At 39.3% G+C, this 26360-nt stretch overlaps 1 protein-coding gene across 8 annotated transcripts in view; it reads right to left on the minus strand.

The window, feature by feature from the left end:
• The window catches only part of LOC132378375 (uncharacterized), a 240158-nt gene that overhangs the window by 39337 nt on the left and 174461 nt on the right, over nt 1-26360 (minus strand). For 5 of the 8 annotated variants that reach the window (XM_059945252.1, XM_059945250.1, XM_059945251.1 and 2 more), the window contains 2 exons: nt 12778-12898; nt 10460-10664 (listed from right to left, as the gene is read on the minus strand). In XM_059945252.1, the coding sequence (XP_059801235.1) occupies nt 10460-10664; nt 12778-12799 (227 nt within the window). In that variant the 5' untranslated portion in view covers nt 12800-12898. The remainder of the gene's footprint in view (nt 1-10459; nt 10665-12777; nt 12899-26360) is intronic. The other 3 variants (XR_009507008.1, XM_059945247.1, XM_059945248.1) reach the window with 1 other exon arrangement.

The raw sequence follows: 26360 nt of genomic DNA on the forward strand, positions 1-26360 counted from the left end.
AGAGGAAGAAAGAAGGGAGTGAGGGGTGGTATTTGAAATGAGAAAGCTGCAGTTCTCCGGGCATCACAAAGAAATCATGCACTGAGAAATTACAAACACGATTTCATCCATGCAGTTAGATGAAGAATTCATCTTTTACTTCAAAATTGGATAAAATTTGATCATTGCTGAAGGACACATTTAATTATTTACAGAATCATACAACAAAATGATTGACTTCTATCATGAGACAACCATCAAAAGTTAATGAAGTTTAAAATCTGTACTGTATAGAGTGTAACAGCAGTCTTTCCCCCCCACCCCCCAGAACATTGGGTTAAGAATTCTATAACTCCAAGCTAGTTATTTTTGTTTACATCATAAAGCTGTGGGCAATGGAGACTTAATTTCAAAAGAACAGATGATAGATAAAATCTTATTCCTGATGCTAAATATGCATGATAGTGTAGTTGTTAACTAGACTACACTTCTGAAATCAAAGGCTGAATTGCATTTTGAAAGCAGAAAGTATCACACAGCTATGAACACATGCATTTAACACAGGTGATAAAGGATTATTTTCAACTCGGATTCTGAGATTTCTGAGGGTATAAGAGATCAACATTTAGAGGTCAAAACCTCATTCCATTCCCCTCACAGATGCTGCTCAACCTATGAAGCTGATAAGTTCCTCCAGAAGGTTAGTTTTTCCTCAAGATTTCTTGGTGTGCTGGAACATTTATTAAGATGCTTCTTTTTAAAAGATGGCCCATTTTTCCTGCATTTTAAATACAGCTGTAATAGTAAGTGAATAACTCCAATTTATTATTACACACCAATATCCTAGAATAACAAATAACTTCAAGTAAATGATAAAAAGGGAAAGTACTTTCTATGACTGAAATAATGAAGCAATATTCTGTTCCAATTTTACCTCTCTCAGCTTATCAATATCTGCTTTACTAAAATTGGAAACTTCTCTGAATGAACCTACTATTGAAAGCCCAAGAGAGGATGTACTGAGGATATTCCCAACAGTGGGAGAAGTTAGAACCAGAGGCAAAACTTTAGTGTAGAGGTACAGTATCTTTAGAAGAGAGATCAGGAGGAATTTCTTTGGCCACAGGAAGGTGAATCTGTGGAATTCATTGCACAGATAGCTGCAGAAGCCAACTCATTGGGCATGTTGAAGGTGGGTGCTGATTGGTACTTAATTACTTAGGGCATCAAAAATTATAGGAAAAAAGCAGGAGAGTGGGTTGAGAGGGAAAATAAATCAGCCATGAGCAAATGGTGGAGCAGACTCGATGGACCAAATGGCCTAATTCTGCTCCAATGTCTTAGGTATAAACAAAAATAGGGGAGATATTACTAAAGATACTCAACACCAGGAAACGTCCTTGCCTGAAAGTCATATGCTGCAGGTTGAAATCCACCTTTGGGGAAGCACGAAGAAGTGGGCTGAAGCAGATCATGAAATCATTATTAAATCTTCTGTGGGAGCTTGCAGGGCATATATTAGCTATGTAACAAACAGAGGCTATAAATCAAAATTATTACACTGACTATTCACTGATTTTGGATATCCTGAAGAGGTTGTGAAAAGAGATTTAAATGATATCCGTCCATCTTTCAGGAAGATATCTACCTCTCTTCCAATATTTCCCGAAATCACTGAGCTCACTTTTTTTTAATTGTCAGAACATGATCAATTTTGCAAACCGAGCAGCTAGCAGAGTTATTGAGTGCCCTATGTCAAAGAGGGAGGAACGACATTGCACCTCCCCAGGCACACTGCACTGTAAAATCATCGGCAACATACCTATTACACTGAATATGTAGCTGACTTCACATTGAGCTGTCACAACACTATGCTGTGTGATTGTTTGATAAAGAATGAAAGATAAATAATTTTTTGTTGATGACAGTGCTTAATACAATTGCTCCATTTGCCTGACAAATGAATGTTCACATGACTTCAATCTGCACATCATTCTCTGCTTAGCTGTATGTTGATAAGTCATGACATGACATGACCTTGTCTTACCAAATTATTCATACCCAGCGCTTTGGACCTGAACTCTAAATCTACGAAGCAAGACCTGTGAGTTGACCTCTTACAACTAGAGTTTACAATCTCCAATGTCTCAAATCCACCACCCACATTTAATGTAGGCAACTTTTCTAGGCAATTAGCCTTGTACAGCCGACATTCCCATTGATGTCAATGCCAAAAGGCACCACTTACACCTCATTAATTAATTTTGACTATTTCAGGCAGATTCAACCTTTCCAGCTTGTCAGTGAGCAATTAGGATGCCTACTTCATCCTTGCCATTAGTGTCAAGATACACCTATGCTAATCACTATTGTCAGTGATAAACCAGACAAGTAGAAAGTTTGCAGGGCTCTGGGAAGAGGAATAATTGGTTACTTTTACAAAGAACTAACCCAAGCACAATCGGTGGAATGGCCTCCTTTCATTCCACAATTCACAGGCAGAATTAAGCAAGAACAAGCTGAACACACACAATAAATACATGGGGAAAACTACAAGGTTGCTTGGAATATTCATTCTTTACAGTAACTTTGGAAACATACTGTATGTGTCAACAATATGGCGGCCACTCTGCTAAAGTTTAGTGGCAGGAAAAGTGTTTCTTTATATTGTCAAATCCAAGTTGTCATTTTGAAATTGACATAATCAGAGAAATATGGAAAATGATGGCCATTTTCCTACTCAGCCTGCAGACCGTGTAACTTTCACTCAATTCACAGACCTAGAAGCTTAATGTACTCACAACTGTCCCATTAACCACTTTAACTCCTCCAACTGGAGAACACTCTTCACCCTACATAGCCCTTCACCATCTTCTCTCCAATGAAAGCCAACATACATTTCTGTCCTTCCCAGTTTTGATGAAGCGCCTCAAATCTGTAAGGTCCGCTGTTTCTACTTCTGCAGGTTGTGCTTGACCAGCTGAATTTTTCCAGCATTTTCTGTTTTTGCATGGGGTTGCCTATAAATCTGCAGTTATTGACCCATTTTTAATTTCTACTTGTGCTGAACAAAGAATAATATGCATTTCTCAATTTACCAACATCTGACTATAAGGGACCATTTTATTTCTGGTAGCTTGACTTTGTCTTGATGAAAAATCTTTCATTTTATATTGCATTCAATGAATTTGGACATCACTGGCAAAGCTAACATTTATTGCCAATCCTTAATTGTATTTGTCAGCAATCGTGAGTTATCCTCTCATACTGCTGCGCACACTGCAGGGCAAGTTTAACTTCCAGCTATCAAAACTGTCAAAAAGTTTGGTACAGCACTTCACAGCGCCAGTGATCACCATTCCAGGTTCAATGCACACTACTGCCTGTAACTTTGTACAATCTCCCCATGACCTCATGGGTTTCCTACAGGTTCCTCATTTATTCCAAAGACATATGATTAGTGTTAGTAAATTGTGGGCAGAAGCATGGCAATGCCTAATATTCAGGATAGAAAGATAGGAAGCACTGAGGCCATCAGTTGAGCAGTTTGACCATGTGTTCCAGAAGGATGTTATCAGAGGTTGATACAAACAGAGAGGCTCAAGTTCAGGTGAGGCTTGGAGGCTCCCACTTGGCTCACTGTGGGCCACTACTGGCAAATATGAGACTAACCTCCAGACTTCAGAAGTGAAATACTTTTCTCCATCCTGATTTGCTTTCCCAAAATACAGTACAGTGCTCTCATCTGACTTAAAATCCACTTGCTATTCTTTGGTTCACTTACCCAATTGATCAAGATCCTGCTGTAAATCCTGATAAACATCTTCACCATCAACACCACCACCCAGTTCAGTATCATCTGCTAAGAGCTAATCTGCCCCAAGAGTTACTGGCCAACTTTTATCTCTGTGTGATGGAGGACATACTGACATATGGAATGACTAGCTGCAATGAGACATCACAAAGCACTCCAGCATATGATTAGGATGGTTCATCACATCAATGGGACTCAACCACTAGACCTGGAGACAATCTACAATTCTTGGTGCTTCCGGCACACTCGTAACATCATTAAAGACCCATTATTGTCTGTTCAATCTCCTGCCATCTGGTAGGAGATACAGAAACAGCTTAGCCAGGATAGTAAGACTGAAAAACTTCTGCTTCCTAGGGGATGTTGTGCAACTGAATGATGCTACACCCTGGCTTGCTGATGGCCTTTGAGTGTTAGGAACTATTAACGTCACTTGTTGCATATGGAATTTTTTTTTTACAATTCAGACGTACCACATGCATTTTAAATATCTATTTTGCATGGGCTGGAGTAGCACCATAAACTCAATGTCCTCAGCAATGACAATAAAGCTTTTTTCTCTTCTATTCTTTCTGCAAACTTAACAATGCCTTGTACATTCTCTACAAATCATTGATATAGATGACAAACAGTAATAGGCCCAGCATTAATCTCTGGGGAACACAACTAGCCATGGGCCTCCAGCTGGATAAATGAACTTCCACCATCACTCTCTGCTTTGTACAATCACACCAATTGTGTATCCAGTGAGACAGTACTCACTACAGTGCATGTGATCACATTTTCCATAGCAGCCAACCATGCAAACATGATCAAAATCCTTAATAAATTTCATGTACACTACGTTGCCAACCTTCGTGGTTATTTCTTCAAAAGTGAAAATCATAGATCTGTGTGTGTGTGTGTGTGTGTGTGTGTGTGAGTGAGCGTGTGTGCCTGTGTGTGCCTCCGCGTGCATGCGCACACACGCATGTGTGTGTGATACATCCTATCCCTCTAGTAACTTGCCTACCCCAGATATTAGGCTTACAGCTCAAAAGTTTCCATGATCTTCGTTGTAGTTCTTCTTAAACAAAGGCAGAACATTATTCACCCTCCAGACTCAGCACTTCACTAATAATGATGCATGTATCTTAGCCAAGTCTATCGCAATTTCTTCTCTAGCTTTGCAGTGTTCTTGGATATACCTGATCAGGCCCTACAAATACTTTAATACATCCAATTCCTCCTCTGATGTAACGTAGAGTACCTCAAGTTCCAAAGTCATCACATCTTCTCCACCGTAAAAACAGAGAACCTTCCCCATCTCCTGTGGAACCATCCAGAGATATCCGCTTTTGTCTTTGAAGGACCTGATTTTGTCCCTAGTTACACATTTTCTCTTAATATTCATTAAATCACTTTGGATTCCCCTTAATCTACTCAGACAAAGCTATTTCATGGCCTTTTTTGTCCTTTAGACTTCCTTCTTTCAACCCCAATACTCGTACAGGATATTCATTTGATCCCATCTGCCTTTACCCAATCTGTGTCTCCTTTTTTCCTGACCGGATCCTCAATATCTTTGAAATCCAGAGTTTCTTTCTCCTGCCAGCCTTGTCCTTTGCACTAATCCCATCTAATCAAAGATGGTGCTGATTCGTGACCTCCGTTGAGTCACGGCTCAGAGTTAGTTGTTTTGAAATTGTTTTTTTCAAGATCACACAGCTAGTTTTGGGGACAGAGAGGGAAGTTAGGGGTGAGGTTAGATTTTAGGGACAGGGTGGTGGGGGAATTAGTGATCAGGCCAGAGTCTAAGTCTCCACACACGTTTGAAGGCCAACGATGCATTTGTGGTCAGATGTTGGGGCAGCGAGAAAAGGATGAATGCCCCAGAAGCCATTATGACGTTGGTGCACTCTGCAGTTCTCCGTGGACGGGAGAAACTAGTTCCAATAACCCTTTGGGTTTGCAAATCAGAGAGACAGGAACTTGAAACCAAGAGTTGGGGATCCCGCCAGCGGTGAGTCTGGAGTTCAAGGTCTAGTGTTCAGTGATCAGCATGTTCTGGGATTGTTGAATCAGAAGTCTGGATGTCAAGGGCTGGGTTGGCAAATACCTGTGAGTCCACTAGTGAAGTTGAAGCCCAATATCGGCAAACCCGAGTCGACTGGAGGCTTATTCTGATTGGAGGACTGTGCATGAGTGGGGGTGGGAGGGAGAAGCCAGATTTGCTTTGCTGTTACTGTTTTGTTGCCTGTTGTGTTCTGTGTTGTTCTGCCAAACACTGTGGGCATGGACTAAGCAGCAACACTTGTGGGCAACTCCCAGCGATCTTTGGGTGTGTTGGTTGTCAGTGGAAGTGATATAATTTCACTGGATGTTCCAAGGTACACACAATGAATAAATTTGAATCTTGAATCGTGAACAGGAGCATGCAGATCCTGAACTCTCTATCCCACTTGTAAAATTCTTCCGGTTGCTGGACATCTCTTTGGCTACAAACAGACAACTTCAATCAACTTAAGCATGTTTCTAATCCCATCAAAATTTGTCTTGACCCCTTTAATTTGTGGACCAAATCAGTCCCTTTCCATAAGTAATTTAAAACTAATAGAACTATGATGATTGATCCCAAAGTGTTTCCCCATTGATGCCTTAATCAATGGTCTAGCCCTATTTCCCAAGAGTAGGTCGAGCTTTGCTCTCTCCCCAGTGGGTCTTTGATGTATTAGGTGAGGAAATGTTCCTGAACATGTTTAACAAACTCTACCCCATCTATGCCCTTAGCACTATGGCAGACCAAGTCTGGATCAGGAAAGATAAAATCCCCTGCTATGAAAAACCTAGTATTCTTGGATCTTTCAGCAATTTTCTTGTACAATTGTTCCTCTAGTTTCCTTTGACTATTAGGGGGTCTATATACACCAGAGTGTTCATCTCAGCAAGGTCATCATCCCCTTGTTTCTCAGCTCCACCCATAAAACCTCATTGGATGATCCCTCCAACACACACAAAAATGCTGGACGAACTCAGCAGGTCAGGCAGCAGCTATGGAAAAAAGTGCAGTTGACATTTCAGTCTGAGACCCTTCAGCAGATTTCCAGCATTTGCAGATTTTCTCTTATTTGTGATTGAATGATCCCTCCATAATTTCATCTCATCCTGTTGCCATGATGTTCTCCTTAATCAGAGATGGGGCTCCTCTTCTTCTATTTCCTCTGCCCCACCAATAGCACTTGTACCCTGAAAATCATCAATTACTAGTCTCTGAATCAGCCTTCTGCCACCTGCTTGTGTTCTGACCTGCTGAGTGCTAGACTAAATCAGATAATCCATCTGTTCCTGGGAACTACTTCAGTCAGAGGTCCCCTACCATTCTGCAATTCAGGTACACAAAACGTTTTGCCCTCAGACACCCCTCAACAATGCAAAGTCCAGGAGATTCCAGCTTCCAGTGCCAGATCACAGGATTGGCTTCACCAGCAAATAAACGATAAGACAATTTGTGTCATGATGACTGGTGACCAGTTCCACCATCTGACAAAACACTGGCATCTTTAGTATTACCTGCTGGTTGTTGGTAAGAATCCCTGGTTCAAGCACTAGATGCCAAGAAGATTAATTGTGTAGGGTACATTTTTTTTTTGCAGTTAAATCTGATGTCCGGAGATCACAGAGATGTCTGTTAGTACACAAAAGTCCGGAGTCCTTCACGATTTTTTGCCAGACACTCAATATAGCCATTGCTGGGAACTTTTTTGTGGATTGTGCATGTGTAATGTGAAAAGAGCTTCAATACCTGTAACAACATCAGCAAATATCTGCCCTGATCAGTTCTTTCCCAGGGCACTCAACATTTCAGGTACGATACCTAACATCCAAATCACTGATAACTCATCACATAGTTTATTTTCTAAAAGAAACTGCCATTGATCTATGCCAAATAACAAGTCTGTTGCCTTTTCAGCTGCAAGTCAATTGCACTTTATTCAAAATATGCTGTTGTTTTAGTTCTTATTTAGTTCTCATCTCCCTACCCAAATTGTTCAAGGGAAATGTATAGGGCAATCCAATTCCATTCATTGCATCTAGGTGTAATTTTCAACTTCTGAAATAAAATTATGCACTGTCATTTTTGCTCTTAAGTAAATTAGATCAATCCAAGCCACTTTCATTTTCAAATTTCGGTTGATGTATCAGATCAGATGGTGCGTGAAATTTTCCAGGAACTCCGTCTTTGTGTTACTGCATTGTGGTTAATGTGAGATAACTACACAACACAAACAGGTTTTAATTAGAGTATCTCCTAAAAGACTGGATAACGAGTGACTTTCCTTCCAATGGTAATCTTTAGCAAATGTGTGATCAATTGTGCTGACCACTAATACTTCAGAACTTAAAAAATAAAAGTGATTATTTTTGACTCTTTTAAAATGGTTCTAATGAATGTTAACAAGCTTGTGAGATGAAGTCAGACCCCTTGATTTGATTTTTTTTTGGAAGAGGATTGTGCCTTTAACTCTGATTGAGAGCTGGTCATGTAAGCTCCTGTAAATGCCAGCAGGAATAGCATGGTTCTGGTTTTGCAGAACACATCAGAATTCAGAGTTTGAGGATGGCTATCTGTAGCACATTGCAAGGCTGCTGGTGAACAGGGACACTGTGGTACTGTCCGTGCCTGGCTATGAACAACCAACTTATGGATACTCCCACATATGAGCAATCTCCTATAATATTATTATTATAGTTAATAATAATATTATTAACTTCAAAAATCCAACATTCGAATGACAGAACTGGTTTCCTCTCTCTCCACTTTAAAACTTGTTCTTTCTTGGCAGCAAAATCATATAAAACTAATATGTATTCCAATGTGTGGAGGTATGATTATCATAATAGAATGAGCTATGTATTTTCTGACTTATGGAGAAAATCAGCTTGAGGATGTCTAAAAAAAACCTGTTCTTTCCCTAGAAATTGCCTGTACAAACCCAATGTGTAACTGGAAAAGAAATCCTACATTTTTCTGCCTCTACAGTCAACCACTGGTGATCTAGCATTTTTGCTTCTCCCCAACAACCACACCTTCTCATCACATTTCTCAAAGAGATCATTAGGTGCTGGTGCAGTTTGATTCGATAGTGCTGCTCCCACTTTATCACTGGAACATTTGCTGTGTCTTCGAGTTGTGTACTAGCTACTACATTTTAGACAACCCTTGTTTACCAATTTCCCCTGCCTCCTGCAGGGATACTGCAGGTCTTCTGAGAACCATGTAGGAAAGAAGTGCATAGCTAACAGACTGCAAACTTCCTTGCTCTCACAGCAAGAACAGATTTATTGTCACTGTTTCTGAATGTCTTTAGATCCAGCATGACTTCTTTGCAATTGAACTTGGCTGGGTTTCTTAATTCTGGCAAGGCACCAGAAACTTGAGCATTTTCATGACACAGAGAAAGTGAGGGGGGTTTTACTGAAACCTATACCAAATATGAAAGACCTAGATAGAATGGATATGGAGAGGCTGCTTCTTATAGTGGGGAATTCTAAGTACAGAGAACAGCCTCAAAATACAAGTTCATCCCTTTAGAACTGAGGTAAGGAGAAATATTTTAGTCAGAGGTGATGAATCTGTGGAATTCATTTAAAACAAAGGTTGATAGATTCTTCATTGGTAAGGGCATCAAAGTTTAAGGAGAAAAGGCAGCAGAATGGGGTTGAAAGGGATAATAAATCAGCTATAATGCAATGTCAGAGCAGACTTGGTAGCAAAATGGCCTAATTTTGCTCCTATGTCTGAAGGTCTTATGACTAATAATGGCCTGAAATTTGCATCACTTTGATTTGAACAGCTTGTGAATTAAAACAATCAAACCTCATACTATAACCACATGGTTTCTTTTCAACGTTAACTGTTGATGCCACATTCCATGATAGCAAACATTCCTGTAGGAATGCTGGTGCACAGAAAACTCAGAATGGGTCTCTGTCTGAGTCAAAGCTGAGGTCGGAAGGGAAGTGTAAGAAAGAAATCAAACATCACATCAATAGAGAAGGTTCAGAATCCCATAGGGTGATTGTGCTGGCATCAGCTAGCAAGTTGGAAATAAATGTAATGAGATATTGGACAGATTGTTGAGATGGACACTTCCGAGAATGCAATAACTGTGAGGAAAAGATTCTTGAAATCTCCGTGCAAGAGGCCCAAGAGAATACTGAGAAGATAGTGCATTTAACCATTCTGCTGGAGATCATCCTTTATAACTAGTTGAAGAGTTGACACAGAACATGACTGAAGAGTGAAGTGACAACTTCAGTAAAAACAGAAATGGATGTTGGCTCAACCTTTCATAGGAGAAATCAGTGCAACGTAAATTAGCAAGTCATCACTTCACGACATATTTGGTCATGCTTGTCGAACCTTGGATATCTGTGCAGTCTGAAATTTCTATAGTTTCTTCACATTTCCAACATATTACTTTGCACAAATAGCACATTACTTCACAGGAAACTGATAACTCGAGGCACTAACACCATAGAGATGTCTGCTTCCCTGAGGCATATTGAAACAATGATACCCATGGCCAAATGAGGAGACACCTTACTCCACTGAGTTCTTGTTTCAGTTGAACTGTATCAGAAGGCCTGACATCCCATGGTAAGAGAGTAAGTATTTGTCCCCACCTGATATCCACTGTCCTGATGAAGGGTCTCAGACGGAAACGTCGACAGCGCTTCTCCCTATAGATGCTGCCTGGCCTGCTGTGTTCCACCAGCATTTCGTGTGTGTTGTTTGACATCCACTGTGTTGCTTCTAGTGATTTGCAACGGATGTTCTCCTCTATGGCTTTGGGCAGATCCCCGACAAATGCTTCAATAATTAAAGTAACTGAAGGGAAAAAGAAAAATGGGGTGATTAAAAAGAAACTTCAAGAACAGAGTTTTATTACTCAAAGATAATTTGTGCTCTGAGCTCAAATTAGAATATTGATGTAGCTTGATTTCCAGTCCGCACAGGCAGCTGCTGAAGCTTGAGAAAATCTATCCTTTATTATCCAGCTGAACCAATTTGTAGTTTCATCAGTAAGCTGCAACTAGGTTACAAATGTTACAAACTTGTTTCCAGTCCCAGATCCCCTCAAGGTCTTCGGACTAACCTATAGCATCAAAGACCTTTTTGCTATTTCCAAATGTCTCTGATTAAAGAGCTGAAAATACACGCATAAATTGTAATACATCAATCTCCTGTTAATTCAATAGAAAGGAACATTGAAATAAAAATAACAAAAAATAACCTTTTAAATGAATGTTGGCCTCATTGAAATGAATGGGGCCACATGAGAAGCATAAAGTTGAGCATTCAGAAGCAGCATCTGGACCCCTCATTGAGCAACTCTAGAAGCAGTCAGACTGAATTTCAAGCATGGAGATACAGATTTGATAAACAGATGCTAGATTGCTTGTGAACAATTGGGTTTTTCTCCTCATTCTGCACCTGCTTCCAGTTCCTTGCCGAACCAATTCAGAGTCTTTCCATTTCTCCTATTCGCCTTGTGCCGCTGCCCATCAACCATTCCCACTCCACGCAAAATCGGGTTTATTGTCCCATGTAGCGCAGTGGAAAACCTACTTTCAGCAGCATTCCAGGAACATAGCATCAGATGCACAACATTCACAGGAGAAAAGATAAATTAATCATGAATTGTACACAATTTTACAAGGAAGAACACAGTAAGAACAAAAAGTCTATTTTTAATGCAACATGGCCATAATGTTGCTACACTGAGGTAGTGATTAGGACTTTACAGGCTGACTCATGGGCTGAGAGGTTCAAGAAAAGAAGCTGTTTCTGAACCTATTTGTGTTGAACTTTAGGCTTATGTACCTCCTGCCTGATAGTAGCTGCGAAAGGATTGCATGCCCTGGATGTGGGGATCTTTGGTGATATCTTAATGATGCAGTGCCTCTGTAGGTGCTGATAGAACACACACGTGTCACTGTAACCTGAAGAGCCCAGCACTCTTTCAAGTGCCTCCTGCTTCAAGTGCCAAGTATATGATGTTACAGTAACATTATATTTACTGTAAAATACAGAAAATTCCTATAGATTCTAAACCCTCTTATTCATGGCTTTAATACAGGGGGTTCCCAGTCTGGGGTCCAGGGACCCTTTGCTTACTGGTATTGGTCCATAGCATAAAAAAGGTTGGGAACCCCTGCAAGAATTGCAAAGGGGAGTTCAGAAATGCAAACCCATATTTCATAATATCTATGTTTTACAATAAAATTTAGAAAATGAGGAAGGGTCTCAGCCCGAAACGTCGACAGCGCTTCTCCCTATAGACGCTGCCTGGCCTGCTGTGTTCCACCAGCATTTTGTGTGTGTTGTTGTTAGAAAATGAAGTTAGTGTTGAAAGATATATAAAATAAGGCGAAATATGTTGATGACTAAGTTATCCTCTGCAATTTTCCTTCCCATTCAGTTTAGTATATAATGTGTATCTTAACTGTTATTGAAACAACCTACAAAGTGCTGTACAGTCACCACAACATAATGCTTTGGGTTTCTTCAATTCTCATATTGATACTAATACAATATTAATCTGGCCTGTTATGGAAAACCAACTTCATTGATTTTTTTTTACATAGAATACTGCTGCTGTAATTTAGCTTATATTTTTGACTTGTGAGATTAAAACTGTATCAGAATGGATTCATTTTCTCTACAAAATTGTTTTTTTGTTTCCAATATTCTAATTATACTTGGGGATCCTTGTATTTTTCAATTTGTAACTGTGTGGCTGACAGGCTGTTTATTTAGGTCTATTTTATCTACAGTTCTTTTATTTGCGAGTTTGATTGCATCTTTCTGAAAAAGCTTGAGGGGCAGAGTGTAAGGTCATTTTCTATTGACAATCCACTGGTTTTATTGTCTGTGCTGTCAACCGCATTAGACAGCAGTTGAGAAGCTTTACCTTGCCAAGTGAAATAGTGGCATTTACCTTGCACCACATTGAGAGCCATTATCTTCTGATTGAAAGTTTTATCCAGCAATCTTGTACTTCTTTAGTGTTGGCCAGGCATCAAATTGTTGCGTTTCCAACAAGGTCCTCATTCGCAACTCTGTAGATAAACACTCACATATTTCAATCCACTCTCCCTTAACCCGTTCTATGTAAACCCTGCCATCCAAAACCTGCTGCCCGTGCCCCATCCATCACCTTGTGCTTGCTGATCTACATTTCATCCTGTTTGAACTGTAGCTGGTTTTAAATCTTCCATCTTCTTACTTTTAGCTTTTCCAGTGATTTCATGCCTCTCTATCATTGTAATCTCCGCCAGGCCTGGAACTCTCCAAGAAAGCCATGGTTTTCTAATGTTCCCCACTGGATCTTTCCTAACTTTCATTGTTGCTCCTTTGACAACCACATTATCAGCCTCCAACACCCAAGATCAGGAACCTTATGTCCATACCTCTCTGCCAGTCTTTCTTAATTTCTTGAAAGCTCACCCATTGATCAAGTTTTTAATCACTGATGCCTATGTCCTTTGAGGTCTATCTTTTTTTTCAATTATTATATATCTCTGAAATGTATACATAATAGACTTTATTTCCATACCTAAAGAGCAGAAAGGTCATTTTTGATTGAATTGGTGGCACACAGATTTCCAATGAATAAAGGAAGCTGCTTATAAAAGCTCACAAGATTCTTTGTAAACTTGGCTGAACATAATCATTAAACCCACTGCTCGAACAAAACTCATTCCATCGATTCCAAAGGAATCTCTGTCATAACCATTGGGGGAACTCACATCCATACGATGTAACCTTGGGAAAAAGAAATTTGGCTGCCCTCAGTGTGCATAATGACAAGTCGGGTGCGTTATTCTGCCTTCGAATTATTTTCCGTATATTCCAAATATTAACTTTAATTGATCAAGCAAGAGTTTCCAAATTTCATTAAATGCAAGACCTTGTATATCAAGTATGGAAAAGTTTTGTACTCCAAAAGAAAGCTGATGAAAAATTTGTGTGCAAATATGTGCATTGCAATACTGTATTAGAACACAAGCAATATTTCCCCAGCATAAATATCACAGGTTTGGGAGTCAGATGAGCCTAATACTAACTAAATCGGATAGCAATACCTGAAATAGCAGGTGGAGTTGCCTGGACTTGCAAAGGTAAGCCAAATAGAACGCCAACAAGAGGACTACCACTGAAGTACCTACAAAGTCATGAAGCTGGGGTACTTGCCTATTGGTTATCCTGAAATTTGCCTGAACAAAGGATATTTTTAAATGAAGTGATAAGGTTTAAATATTGTCAAACAAGTTTTCTAGTCCTGGAAGTTTAACATGACCAATCATGTTTTTTTTTCATTTCATTCCTTTCTCTTACTCTCCAAATCAAATCTGTTTCCAGCCATTAATTTTGGCTTCTGTACATATTTTAAATCATTTAGCACTATGATTCAAGTCTACTTTACAGCCACAGACATATAATCTAGGTTGATTGATTAGCCTTGTAGTGAGGTAATGTGACACTGCTAGCAAAGTTGTCTTTTGAATCAAATCAAGCGAGGACAAAACCAAACCCATCTGATCTTCCATGAGGACCTAAAAGATCATGTAACCATTTTGAAGAATGAGGGCAAATGCAGTGGCACAACCAGTACAGAGTTATTTCAGAGCTCCTGTAATTGGAGGTCAGACTGATTTTTAATGCTGCCCGCATGGAGTTTGCACGTTTTTTGAGTCATCGGGTGCTCTGGTTTTCTCCCACATCCAAACAATATGATTGATAGTTTAAATGGCCATTGCGTGTGCGTGTGCGCCCTTAACTCCTGGTGGAGTCACCGTGCGCCCTCATGAGAAGCTTTTTGCGTTGATCTTTTTGGTGATTGCTCATCGTACGGCGTGTCTTGGGCATCTGAAACCCGGCGGAGCCCATCCCTCTCCAGGTTTTCTGTTTTTACGAGGTCGAGTTGTGTAATCAGGTTTTGCTCAATTTAACTGAAAATTTTATGTGTGAATCACAGGTTCCTTTTTCACAGTAGAGCCCCCAAAGCAGGAAACATTGCAAAGCATGAAGAACTAAAAATCCAGAAACTGAAATGTCACACTTCAGAAGTCTTCATCAGCCTTTGCTCGGTGCTTAGTTGAACCACCTCTCCCAGCTATTACTGCCTGTAGTCCTTTTGTATCAGTCTCTATTAGCTTTGCACAATGTCATGGAGCAAGATTAGTTGGGGAGAGACGGTTGACAGTAATTTTGAGATCTTGCCAGAGATGTTCAATCGAGTTAAGGTCAGGACTCTACTGGTCCACTCAAGGACATAGATTTTCTTCATTTGAAGCCACTCCATGGTTGCTCTGGGTCATTGTCAACTGAAAGACAAACTGCCTCCCCAGTTTAAGCTTTCTGGCAGAGGCTATCAGGTTTTTATTCAGGATCTTTCTGTAATTAACAATATTCATCTTTCCATCAGGCTGAAAAGCATCGCCATAGCATGATACTACACACACCATATTTTACAGAAGGAATGGTGTTACCTGGTTGATGTGCAGTATTAGATTTACACCACATGTACTGCTTAGTGTTGAGGCCAAAACATTCACTTTAGTCTCATCCGAGTACAAGACCTTCTTCCACATATTTATAGCATGTGCTCAACAGTGCTTTGCAAAGACCTTATGGGTATGGATATGCATTTTTTAGCCAGGACTTCCTTCTTGCTACTTGTCTGAGAATGGCCCTTTTGTGCAAGGCCTTAAAGATTATGGAGCCATGAACTCATCTCCAATTGCAGCCACTGACTTCTGCAGTTCAATCAGAGTAACTGCTGGTGTCACAGTAGCTTCTCTTATAAGTGCAATTCTTCTCCAGCAACAAAGTTTAGAGGGGTGGCTTGACCAAGGCAGTGTGACTGTGGTTATATATTTTTTGCACTTTTTCACAATGGACTCTACTGAGTTCCAAGGTATGTTCAGTGCCTTGATATGGTCTTGTACCCTTCCCCAGATTTGTGCTTCTCTATTACCATTTTCCTGACCTGTCTTGAATGCTTTTTTCTCTTCATTCTGTCGGAAATCTACCATACTGTTGGACCTAACAGAGCGAGGGGTTATTTATTCTTGTGAATCCATTGAAACAGGTGATCCTCCAATTTTCCACATCAAAAAATTGGGTGAGTTGATAAGGTAATACAGTATAGTGCACCTGAGGAAATTTAGTATCGTAGTTACAAAGAGGATGAATCCTTGTCCAACCTGACAATTTTGGTTTTTAATTGTTCGTAAATTGTCAACAGGTTTTGGATTTTGGCTTTTGATTTGAGATGATGCACAATGTTTTGTAGATTAGCTCAAGAAATACTGCTTCAATATATTTTAAGTTTAGAAAATGAGACAGTTATATCTAAAAATTGTCGTGTGGGCCAAATACTTTTTCAAGGAACAGTATATATATTATACATATATACAGTATACACATATATCAACACACATATACACACACACACACACATAATGAAATAATTAATATATAATGAAATAAGTGACAGAAATACAGAGCAAAGTGAGAAAGAAAATAGTGAGGTAGCGCCTATAGGTTCATGGACCTTCTGAGTGTGGAGTGGAATGTTGAGCACGTCTCTTCAGGCACTTGTATCTCATTCTTGATTGTAGCAATGAAAACAATGACTTGTCCTGGGTGATGGGAGTCCTTACTGAATGGTGGATGCTCCTTTTTGAGGGATTGACTTTTGAAGATATCCTTGATGTTGAGGAGGTTAGTATCCATGATGGAGCTGGCTGAGTTTCCTCTATCCCAATAACCCTTTGCTGTGATGGAAGTTGGACTCGTCTTTGAGAATTTATTGATGGATATGTAAATGAAGTGTCTAGCTTATGTGCAATCTTGTAAAAGGCATGGGTAATGTAGGGAGTCTTACTCCAAAGGGTGGAAATGTCAAATATAATAGTGCATAGTTTAAAGTGAAAGGGAGAAAGCTTAAGAGTTACACAGAGAATAGTAGATTCCTGGACTGTGCTGCCATGGAAAATGGTGGAAGTAGATGGGACAGCAAAGTTTAACCAGCATTGAGACAGATACACAACAGGCAGAAAACGTGTATAGATCATGAGTAGGCAGATTGCATTAGTGTGGACTGACATCTTGATCAGCACAGACATCATCGACTGAAGACCCTTACCAAATTTCTCTTCAATGTTGAAGTTAAACCCACTCTCACCACTTTTCCAGGCAGCTTGTTTCACACTCTCACCACCCTCTGACTAAAGAAACTTTCCCTCATGTTCTCTTTAAATATTTCACCATTCACCCTTAACCCATGACATCCAATTCTAGTCTCACCCAGTCTTTGTGAAATAGACCTGCTTGCAATTACCCTCTCCATATCTCTCACAATTGTGTATATCTCTTGATAATCTAGAGAATTTTTTTAAGAGTTTATAGACTTAAGGAGGAAATGCTCTACTGCACTTCACAGATGTAAGGCATTTTAATTTGAGTTCCTGTCACCTTCCAGTCAGATTGAACCAGGATAGCCATTCTCCTCTGACCTCTCTTGTTAACAAAGCATTTTTGCCCGTGAGATTGCTGCTCACTGCATGTTTTTTGTTTGTCGCACCATTATCTGTAAACTGTAGAGACCGCTGTGTATAACTATCCTAGGAGATTAAGTTTCTGAGCTACTCAAACCACCCTGTCTGGCACCAACAATTATTCCATTGTTAAAGTCACTTACATTACATTTATTACACATTTTAATATTTAGTCCGAACAACAACTGAACTCTTGACCATGTCTGCATGCTTCTATGCATTGTGTTGTTGTGACAGGATTGCAGGATTAGACATTCGCATTCATGAGCAGGTGTACAGGCGTACCTGCAGTGGCCACTGCGTGTAATTTGTCTATTCTGACAACAAAATCTGATACCAATACTGACAAATCAAAGTCTTCTTATTTGATTCGATCTTAGCACTTTTTAAAAGATGCTTTGGTAATCTGAAATTAAAAACTTCAGAAAATGGTGGATGCAGATTTGGTAATATCTTTTACAACATGATTTTGTGGGGGGGGAATATGGTTTAAAAATAACATAGTTCGTACGGGCAGAGCAGAAGAGTAAAGCTGACAGAATAATTCTACTTTTTGACAAGCAAGGGCAGGAAGGGTTTGAATAACTTCTTCCTGCATTGCATTACTCTCTGATTCTAACACAACCCTACTCTTACTTTACAGGAAGTACTTCTGAACAGTGCATATGAGCAGAGTTTATATTTTGGCATCTCCTTTAACAGAGGGAAGCAGCTGGAATGTGGGAAAGTCTATTCTGACAACAGAGTCTTACACCGACACTGACAAACTGAAGTTCCTTATTCAATCAGATCTGAGCATTTTGGCCATATATTCTCCTGTCCACACTAGAATACTGTTGCTTTCGGTACAAGTTCCACTCAAGGGTTGAAGTGTAACAGAGGCAGAATGTGCAATTTCAGAAAATCCTTCTCCCTCTTCTGAGCCTGGCAGAGTCAGGTACGCCACTGATTCTTTTTCTACCTCTACTCAATCAATAAGGTTGCCTTCTCATGGTCCCTTCAGTCTTTCTTCAAACACACAGGAGTAGGCACCTTTGCTCAATTCTGCTATTAGCTTCAATCTTAATGGAACATAAACCACACGCCTGGTTTCAGGGTGTTCAGGCTGGAGTGATAAATCACAGTTGAACAAACCCCTGCTTTCTATCTTTACACATTCCTAAACACGATGAAAACACTGTCAGTCACAGGTTTGTGAGGCCTTGGAGACCATTGGAAATAGCATCATTAAACAGAAGAGATGCCAGAGAACTCGAGTAACATATAAAATGCTGTAGGAACTCAGCAAGTCAGGCAGCATCAATGGAATGGTACAAACAGTCGACATTTCAGGCCGAGACCATTCATCAAGGACCTGATGAAGGGTCTCATCCTGAAACATCAACGGTTTATTCCCTTTCACAGAAGCTTCCTGATTACTGAGTTCCGCTGGAAATAGCATCAAAACTGGAAAATCATTCTTGTTGTATTTAGTTCTATATTAGCATAGGAAAAAAACAGTTCATTAACCTTTCAGTGATACTTGTTTGCTAGGGTACATAGACACTTGAAGAAAGGGCAGATGATTATCCCACTCTGAATGTTTGGCAAGTTGAGCTCTGACCGAACTGGGGCCAAGATAAAGTAGTACCATTCCCACTTCAAGTCTGAAATTACAATTGAGACCTAGCTCCACATTCTCTGTTGCACTCTGTGTGTGGAACTGAGGGAATACTGCACTACTGGAAGAGGTAAAATATAGTTGTAGACTTTCATCAGATAGGTGCAGAAGATTTCATGGCCACTATTTGTAAAAGTGCTTGGGAGTTCTTTGAGTGTCCTGGGTAATAGAGGTATTGGCACAGCATGGAGGGCCAGCACCTTCTTCCCATGTGACCATGGCTATGACAGAGGACATGCTTTGAATGTGAGTAGAGGAAATTTGTTTAGGGAATATGTCAAAGGTTCAGAGGTAGTTTTATTTATATAGAGTGGAAAGTTCTCGGAATGCAATGCTGAAGGTTATGGTTGTGTCTCAGACATCAGAGACCTTTAAGAGACAGTTAGATAGGCATGTGGATAAAATAAAGGAAGGTTATGGTCTATGTGGGAGGGAGGGGTTAGACTTATATATGTCAGCACAATGCCATGTCAAAAGGCCTGCACTCTGTTATGATCCCCCGCTATCCAGAAGTAAAGCATTCCTATGAAACCTTTCATAAACCGAAATGGTGCAAAGCAAAGAAGCAATTACCATTAATTTATATGAGGAAAATTTTTGAGTATTCCCAGACCCAAAAACTAATCTACCAAATCATACCAAATAAAACCTAAAATAACACTAACATATAGTAACAGCAGGAATGATATGATAAATACACAGCCTATATAAAGTAGAAATAATGTACGTACAGTATAGTTTCACTTACCAGAATCAGGAAGATTTAGCCAAAAAACAATTTGTAGAAAAAAAAACACACGAGCACGTACACGCATGCGTATGCACCTGCTTGTGCAAGGCTTCGGAGTCGTGGTAGTCTTTCACGGGGTAAAGACAAGTTTAAAGCGGGTGCCTTTTTGTGTAAAAGTGAAAATCCTCTTCGGATTTCTTTCGGTTAGCGAAAACAGGTACTAATGCAGGTCTTTCATAAAAGCGAAGTGGCGTAAGGCGAACTTTCGTAAAGCAGGGGACACCTGTATTTATTCCTCATCCCACATCACATTGGATTGCTATTTGTGACAATTTGGTGCATTCAAGATCAATATTAGAATCAAACGTTAATAATAAAGTGAAATTTAAGTAGATGCACAGAGCACAGTCAAAGGACCATAATGTTTCACAAATAATTTAATATTCATTATAGCTGCAGTGCCTATCTTCTAAAGTCAAATTTACTTCACATGCACGTGTGACTCAAGTTGAGGAGTATAATTACACAGACAAGTAAAGGGGTTGAGGCAATCATAACTCATTATTATATACTGGAGGAAAGTCTGTTAAAATTAGAGGCTTATAATGAGAAGGCTTCTAATCACACGTTCCCTTTCTAATTATATACTGCCATAAGATAACAAACTTAAAGGACAGGATACAATTAGGGTACAATCTGCTTCTGTTCTTTCAAAACTCCTAACAACCATCCCAAATAAGAGACAAAAATTTGCACTCTTCTGAAATTTCCTACAGAGCACCTCCTCCTAAAGTAAACTTCCTTTAATTTTTTCTACTGAGTATAAGTGCATAGGTTTTTGATTAGTAAGGATGTCAAATGTTAAGAGAAGAAGGCAAGAGAATAGGGATAATAAATTAGGCAAGATGGAATGGCAGAGCAGACTTAATGTGCCAAATGGCCTAATTCTGCTCCTATGATTTATGGCTTCATGCATCAAGCAATTTCAAGAGTCTTTGGTTTCCATCAATGTTGTAGCACGAGCTGGTCAAATTGCTATACAGTCTGATGTGATCTTGGTGCAAAAGTGTCAAATTTTCACTGGTGTCCAAGTGAGCATCATGTCCTATGGTTCATCACTATGACCACTGAATAAGCTTAGAGCAAGAAATGGAGCAAAATATAGAATGAAATAGAAAAAAAGCAAAATAAAGATGGCAAAGCAAACATTGGCAAAGACTTTCTCGTGTACTGTTGTGAATGTGAAAGATAATTGCAGTACAGTAGTAATGATAGGCCAACCACTATATGCTTCAGAAACTGGGGTGAGGCACATCAAAAATGTAAATGAGGTCACCACTTACTCTGGTAAGCTCAACCAAAAACAGTCCCAGTCCACTGACTATTTCTTGTAGCAAACCTATCAATTCAGGAAACAGTCAAGTGAATCTTTGTGCACTTTCTCTATGACAAATATACCTGCCATTAGGTAAAGAGATCAAAGCTATAACATAATATTCTCAGTGCACCCTTACCAAGGCCCTATATAAGTGCAGTGGATCATCTTTACTCCTGTATTCAAATCTTTTCATCATCTGTCCACCGAAGTTTATTCTGAACTTGTTGTGTATTTATTACTTCAGTAGTATTTGAGTAATATTGTAAATATATTGTTTGATTAAACATCCTTGTTCATTGAAATAATTCATTTCGGGTTTTATGTAAAAATAAGGGAATTGCATACATCATGGTGCTAGCATGTCATATATGCCCACCTCGCTTAAGGTAAAAGTGAAACTAAGGTATGTTATTCCCAGCTCCATGCTTTTGCTTCCAATTTGTTTAATGCTTTGGAGTTACAAAACATAACTGTGGTGAAAGTCTTAAATGGACCCAAGACAACTACCTGCCAGTTGATTCATAGTGAGAGATTCAAGTTTTAAAAAGGGCAGTGTGATGGCAGAGTTTAAAAAAAAAAGTAGCACAGTGTTCATCTCATCAGAAAAGGAGACAGAGATGATTGAGTTTTAAAAAAGCAGGAAAAAAATGCAAACACAGATTCATAATCATTGAATACTGGGTGATAATAATCATAAGTAAAAAAGAGCAGAAATAGTTGGCTACATTGGAAAGATAGACACATTCAATTGCACAAAAGATAACTGGAATATGTATACGCAACAAACTCAGCAGTATTTTGAAGCAGATGAAATAGCCAATGAGAAGTAAGTGTCAATTTACTGACTGTATTGGACTTAAAGGCATGCAAGTTTGCATAGAGGTTTGATTGCTCCAACCAAATCAGCTGAAATGAACTTTGATGATATCATGAAGGTAATGCAGGAATATTTAAAACTAAAATGATTGTTGATTGCAGAATGCTTTAGGTTTAATAAGTGGAATCAAAAGGAAGGTGAGTCGATTTCAGTATACATGGCTCAGTTGAGGAAATTACCTGAGCGTTGACAAAGAGATCATTTAGTTTGTGCAATCTTACAAGAAAGCATTCAAAAATAGCTCCTAAATGAAGGACAACTTACATTTAAAAGAGCAGTTGAAATGGCTGTATCAATGGAAACAACAAAGCTGCAATAGAGTTGCAGTCAGGAATGAAAGTGATCATGAACAAACTTGCAACATCTAATCAGTAACGAGCCTGGCTGAAGAAATTGTTGTACCATTGTAGCAGGGTTCACAAACACCAGCCAAATGCAGATTTAAAGGAAAACTGGCAGAAAATGCAACAAAGTGGGACACATTCAAAGAGCATGTCAGGTAGACAAAATAAATGAATTGCACGGGGACAAAAAAAGGAAAAGTCAAGTTACATTTTCAAAAAGAGCACTAATCTGCATGCTGTTAATGAAAGATCTGATAATGATGAGAGTGACACTGTACTGAGTAGCCTTGGGATTTACAGTGTGAAAACTACAACAGACAAGCAAATCATAAACACCACATATTATGCAGATACAGGAAATCCAAAACAAAACACGCAAAATGCTGGAGGAACTCAGCAAGTTAGGCAACATCCATGGAAATTAACAAACGGTTGACGTTTCAGGCTGAGACCCTTTTTCAGGTTATAATAGACAAACTTATACAATAGTCAAGCAATATGGCTTACACCAGAAGTGAAAGGTAAATAAATTGAAATAGAATTGGATTCACTCATTCCACAAAATGAGTGTCCATGATATTTCAAAGATACTAAACTGAGGCCTGCAGGTATCCGGTTAAGAGCTTATACTGCAGGAAAGATCATTCCTATGGAACTGTCCTGTCACTCATAACAGTGAATTACAAAAAAAACACAAGCCACATTGGGCTTCTGTGTGGTAAAAACATAAGGGACAGCATTTTGGGGGCTGAGACAACTGCAAATTGATTGGAGATCCCCTGATCTGAAAGCAAATGAAGAAAGGTACTGGAGGATGCCACAGCGGTGTGCATGGATGGCATTGGAAAACTCAAACATATCAAGGGTAAAATAGTGGCAAATGAAAATGCCACACCCAAGTTTCACAAAGCCTGTCCAGTTCCTTATACCATCCATGATAAAGTAGCCAGTGAGCTAGATCACAAGGAGGCTGACAGAGTTTGTTCCAAAGTTGAGTAGAGCACATGGGCAATGCCAGTGGTCCCAGTAGCTAAGAAGAATGGGTTTGTCAGGATCTGTGGTGGTTTTAAAGCCACTATGAACCCACTACTGAAAGTGGATCAATACCCTCAGCCCAGGATAACAGGTATCTTTGCAAACATTTCTGGCGGAAAATATTTCAGCAAAGTGGATTCAACTGAGGCCTACTTACAGTTGGTGATGGAAGAAGAGTCCAAAGTTTTTCTAACCATAAACACTCACAAAGAACTTTATCGCTATAACAGCTTAATTTTGGACATGCACTTTGCCTGTGGTTCAGGAGCTGCAATGCTGCCCAGGCACTCAGTGCTACCTGAACGACATAGTTGTTACCAGTAAGGATGGCAATAAATATCTTCAAAATCTCAAAACTGTGATATCAAGATTGGAAGATTATGATTTCAGAGCGTGACGTAACAAGTGAAAGTCAAAAATGAAAGTAAGGTCCATTTTTCCCAGCTCCGTGTTTTTACTTTCAATTAGTTTAACATTTTAGAGTTACAAAACATAACATCCCATGTCACCTTTCAACGATATGTATAGACCTGATACCTAGGCAACTTTGTAAATAAATGTTTCCTTATTTGAAACAATTAAAAAAGTCTGCTTGTCTGTTTTCAGCAGCAAAGTGGATGACCTTAAAATTGACCACTTTCTTTTCCTTATCTTGTCTTCATTATTTCACTTTACTTGCCTATCACTTTAAAAACTCTCTTCATCCTCCTCACAATCCTGCCTAATTCTGTGTCAGCAACAAATTTGAAAATATATTTCCTCCCTTTGGCCAAATAACTGATCAGGACTGTGAAATGCTGGGGCACAAATCCTAACCACAGATCGGTCGACCATCCAGAGAAAAAAAGATTATTCCCTCTCTTCACTTTCTGTTTGTTAACCAATTTTTCAATCCAAGAATTTCATCTAAGAATGACTTTCTGGAGTAATACAAATGCCTCAAACAGCTGTTATCATTTCTAACTCCTAAATACATCTTCAAAAGTATAGCTGTGAAATAAACAGCACTAATCTAATCCTGAGACACTCAAGGGAAAGAATGGTTAGCAGAGATTAAAAAGAGACAGAAAGGAAATATAATTAAAACTATTTGAAGAATACCCAGAAGAAGAGCACATTGTCGCCTGGTTCTGTTGGGGAATGGCAGAAGTAGACCTTGAAAAAGTAATGAATAGATTGCAAGGTAAAAGTGCAAATTGTACAAGCATTTTTGAATCGAGAAGTGTAACATTGTAAGCCCCATCCATCCCAATCAGGAACAGCGGAACATTCAACAAGCATATCATTGCATTGTTTTCATAGCAAAACAGGAAATGTTCGAAAGATAATGAACATGGTTCATAAATTTGCTTTACTAGTATCCTGATAATGACGTGGTGCAATAACAATGCAGCTATTAATTAATCCCAGCGATAAATCTCCATCATTTACACAGAGTCAAAGGACAACACAGCATAGAATACAGAGCATTAAACCCAATAATACAATGCTGATCAGAGTTCTTGCCCAGCTAGTCTGAATTTCCTGAGTTTGGCCATATGCCATAAGCCCTATCCCTCTATAAACATATCCAGGTGTTTCTTAAATGATGTTATTGTACCTGACTCTATCACTTCTTCCAATAATTCAAGCCATATACCCACCACTCTCTGTGTGAAAAAGCTTCCCCTCAGGTCCCTTTCAAATCTTTTCCCTCTCATCCTAAATCTATGCCCTTAGTTTTGGGATAAGACTATTACCATTCACATTATCCATCCATGTCTCTTAGGATTTTAAGAATTTCTATATAAGGTTGTCCCTTATTCTGCTATGTTTCAAGGACTTAAAGACTGACCCACCTCTCCATATTAACACAAGCCTCTGATCCTAGCAACAGCCTTGTGAATATTTTCTGCACTCATTCCAGTTTACAAATTAGTCCAAGGGCAACTTCACCAACTATTTATACAACTGTAACATTATGTCCCAACTCCTGTAGTCAATGCCCTGACTGGAGGCCAGCATGTTAATTACCTTTCTCACCACCACATCTACTGTACCTGCGGCGTTACTTGTAATCAACTGTGTGCTTGTATGCTACGTCCTTTTGGTCCTATTGCACTCCCCAGAGCCCGACTATTCATAGAATAAGTCCTACACTGGTTTCACTGTCAGAAACAAATCACCTCACACTTATTTGTGTTGGAATCCATTTGCCACTGCTCTGACTATTTCCCTAACTCACCAAGATCCCTCTGTAACCTATGATATCTTTCTTTACTATCAACAATAATGGTAAAGGCCTACACGATTATGGGGAAAAAAGCAGGGGAATGGGGTTAAGAGGGATAATGATGGAATGGTGGAGAAGATTCAATGGACCAAATAGCCTGACTCTGCTCGTATGTCTCACAGTCTTAACAACTCCTAATTTCATGCCATCCATAAACTTACTTCTCAAACCTCTTCTACAGCAGATTTAGAAATTGCATGATAGTATTTGGAAGTTGGAGATCCCAAATCATCTGGCTTATCTCAGTTAATTTGCCCACAGGATGACAGGTTGAGGTATTCCAAGAGGCAACGTAGAATCAACCATTTTGGAGTGCCTGGCCAGACTAGGTAAGGATGAAAGGTTTGCCCTCCCCCCATCCCCACCTGAAGTGATTAGTAAGCCAGATGGATTTTTAGTACAATTAGATTGTAATAAATAACTGACTATTAAATGGTCATTAATATGAATCATGGCTTTTTGGTCCAAGTGTATTTAATTATTTGAATTTAAATCCTACAGCTGCTGTGGTGGGATTGAAATTTATTCCCCTCAATTAATACTTATGGTTTTCTCAAGTACCCCACACTTATTGCTTGTCACCTCTCAAATTACTCGGACACTCATGTGGAGGGCAGATTTAACCCTTCAGAAGAAGTCAACTACTGTAAAATTAGCTTG

Source organism: Hypanus sabinus, chromosome 20 (assembly GCF_030144855.1).
Source record: "Hypanus sabinus isolate sHypSab1 chromosome 20, sHypSab1.hap1, whole genome shotgun sequence".
NCBI classification, from domain to species: Eukaryota; Metazoa; Chordata; class Chondrichthyes; order Myliobatiformes; family Dasyatidae; genus Hypanus; species Hypanus sabinus.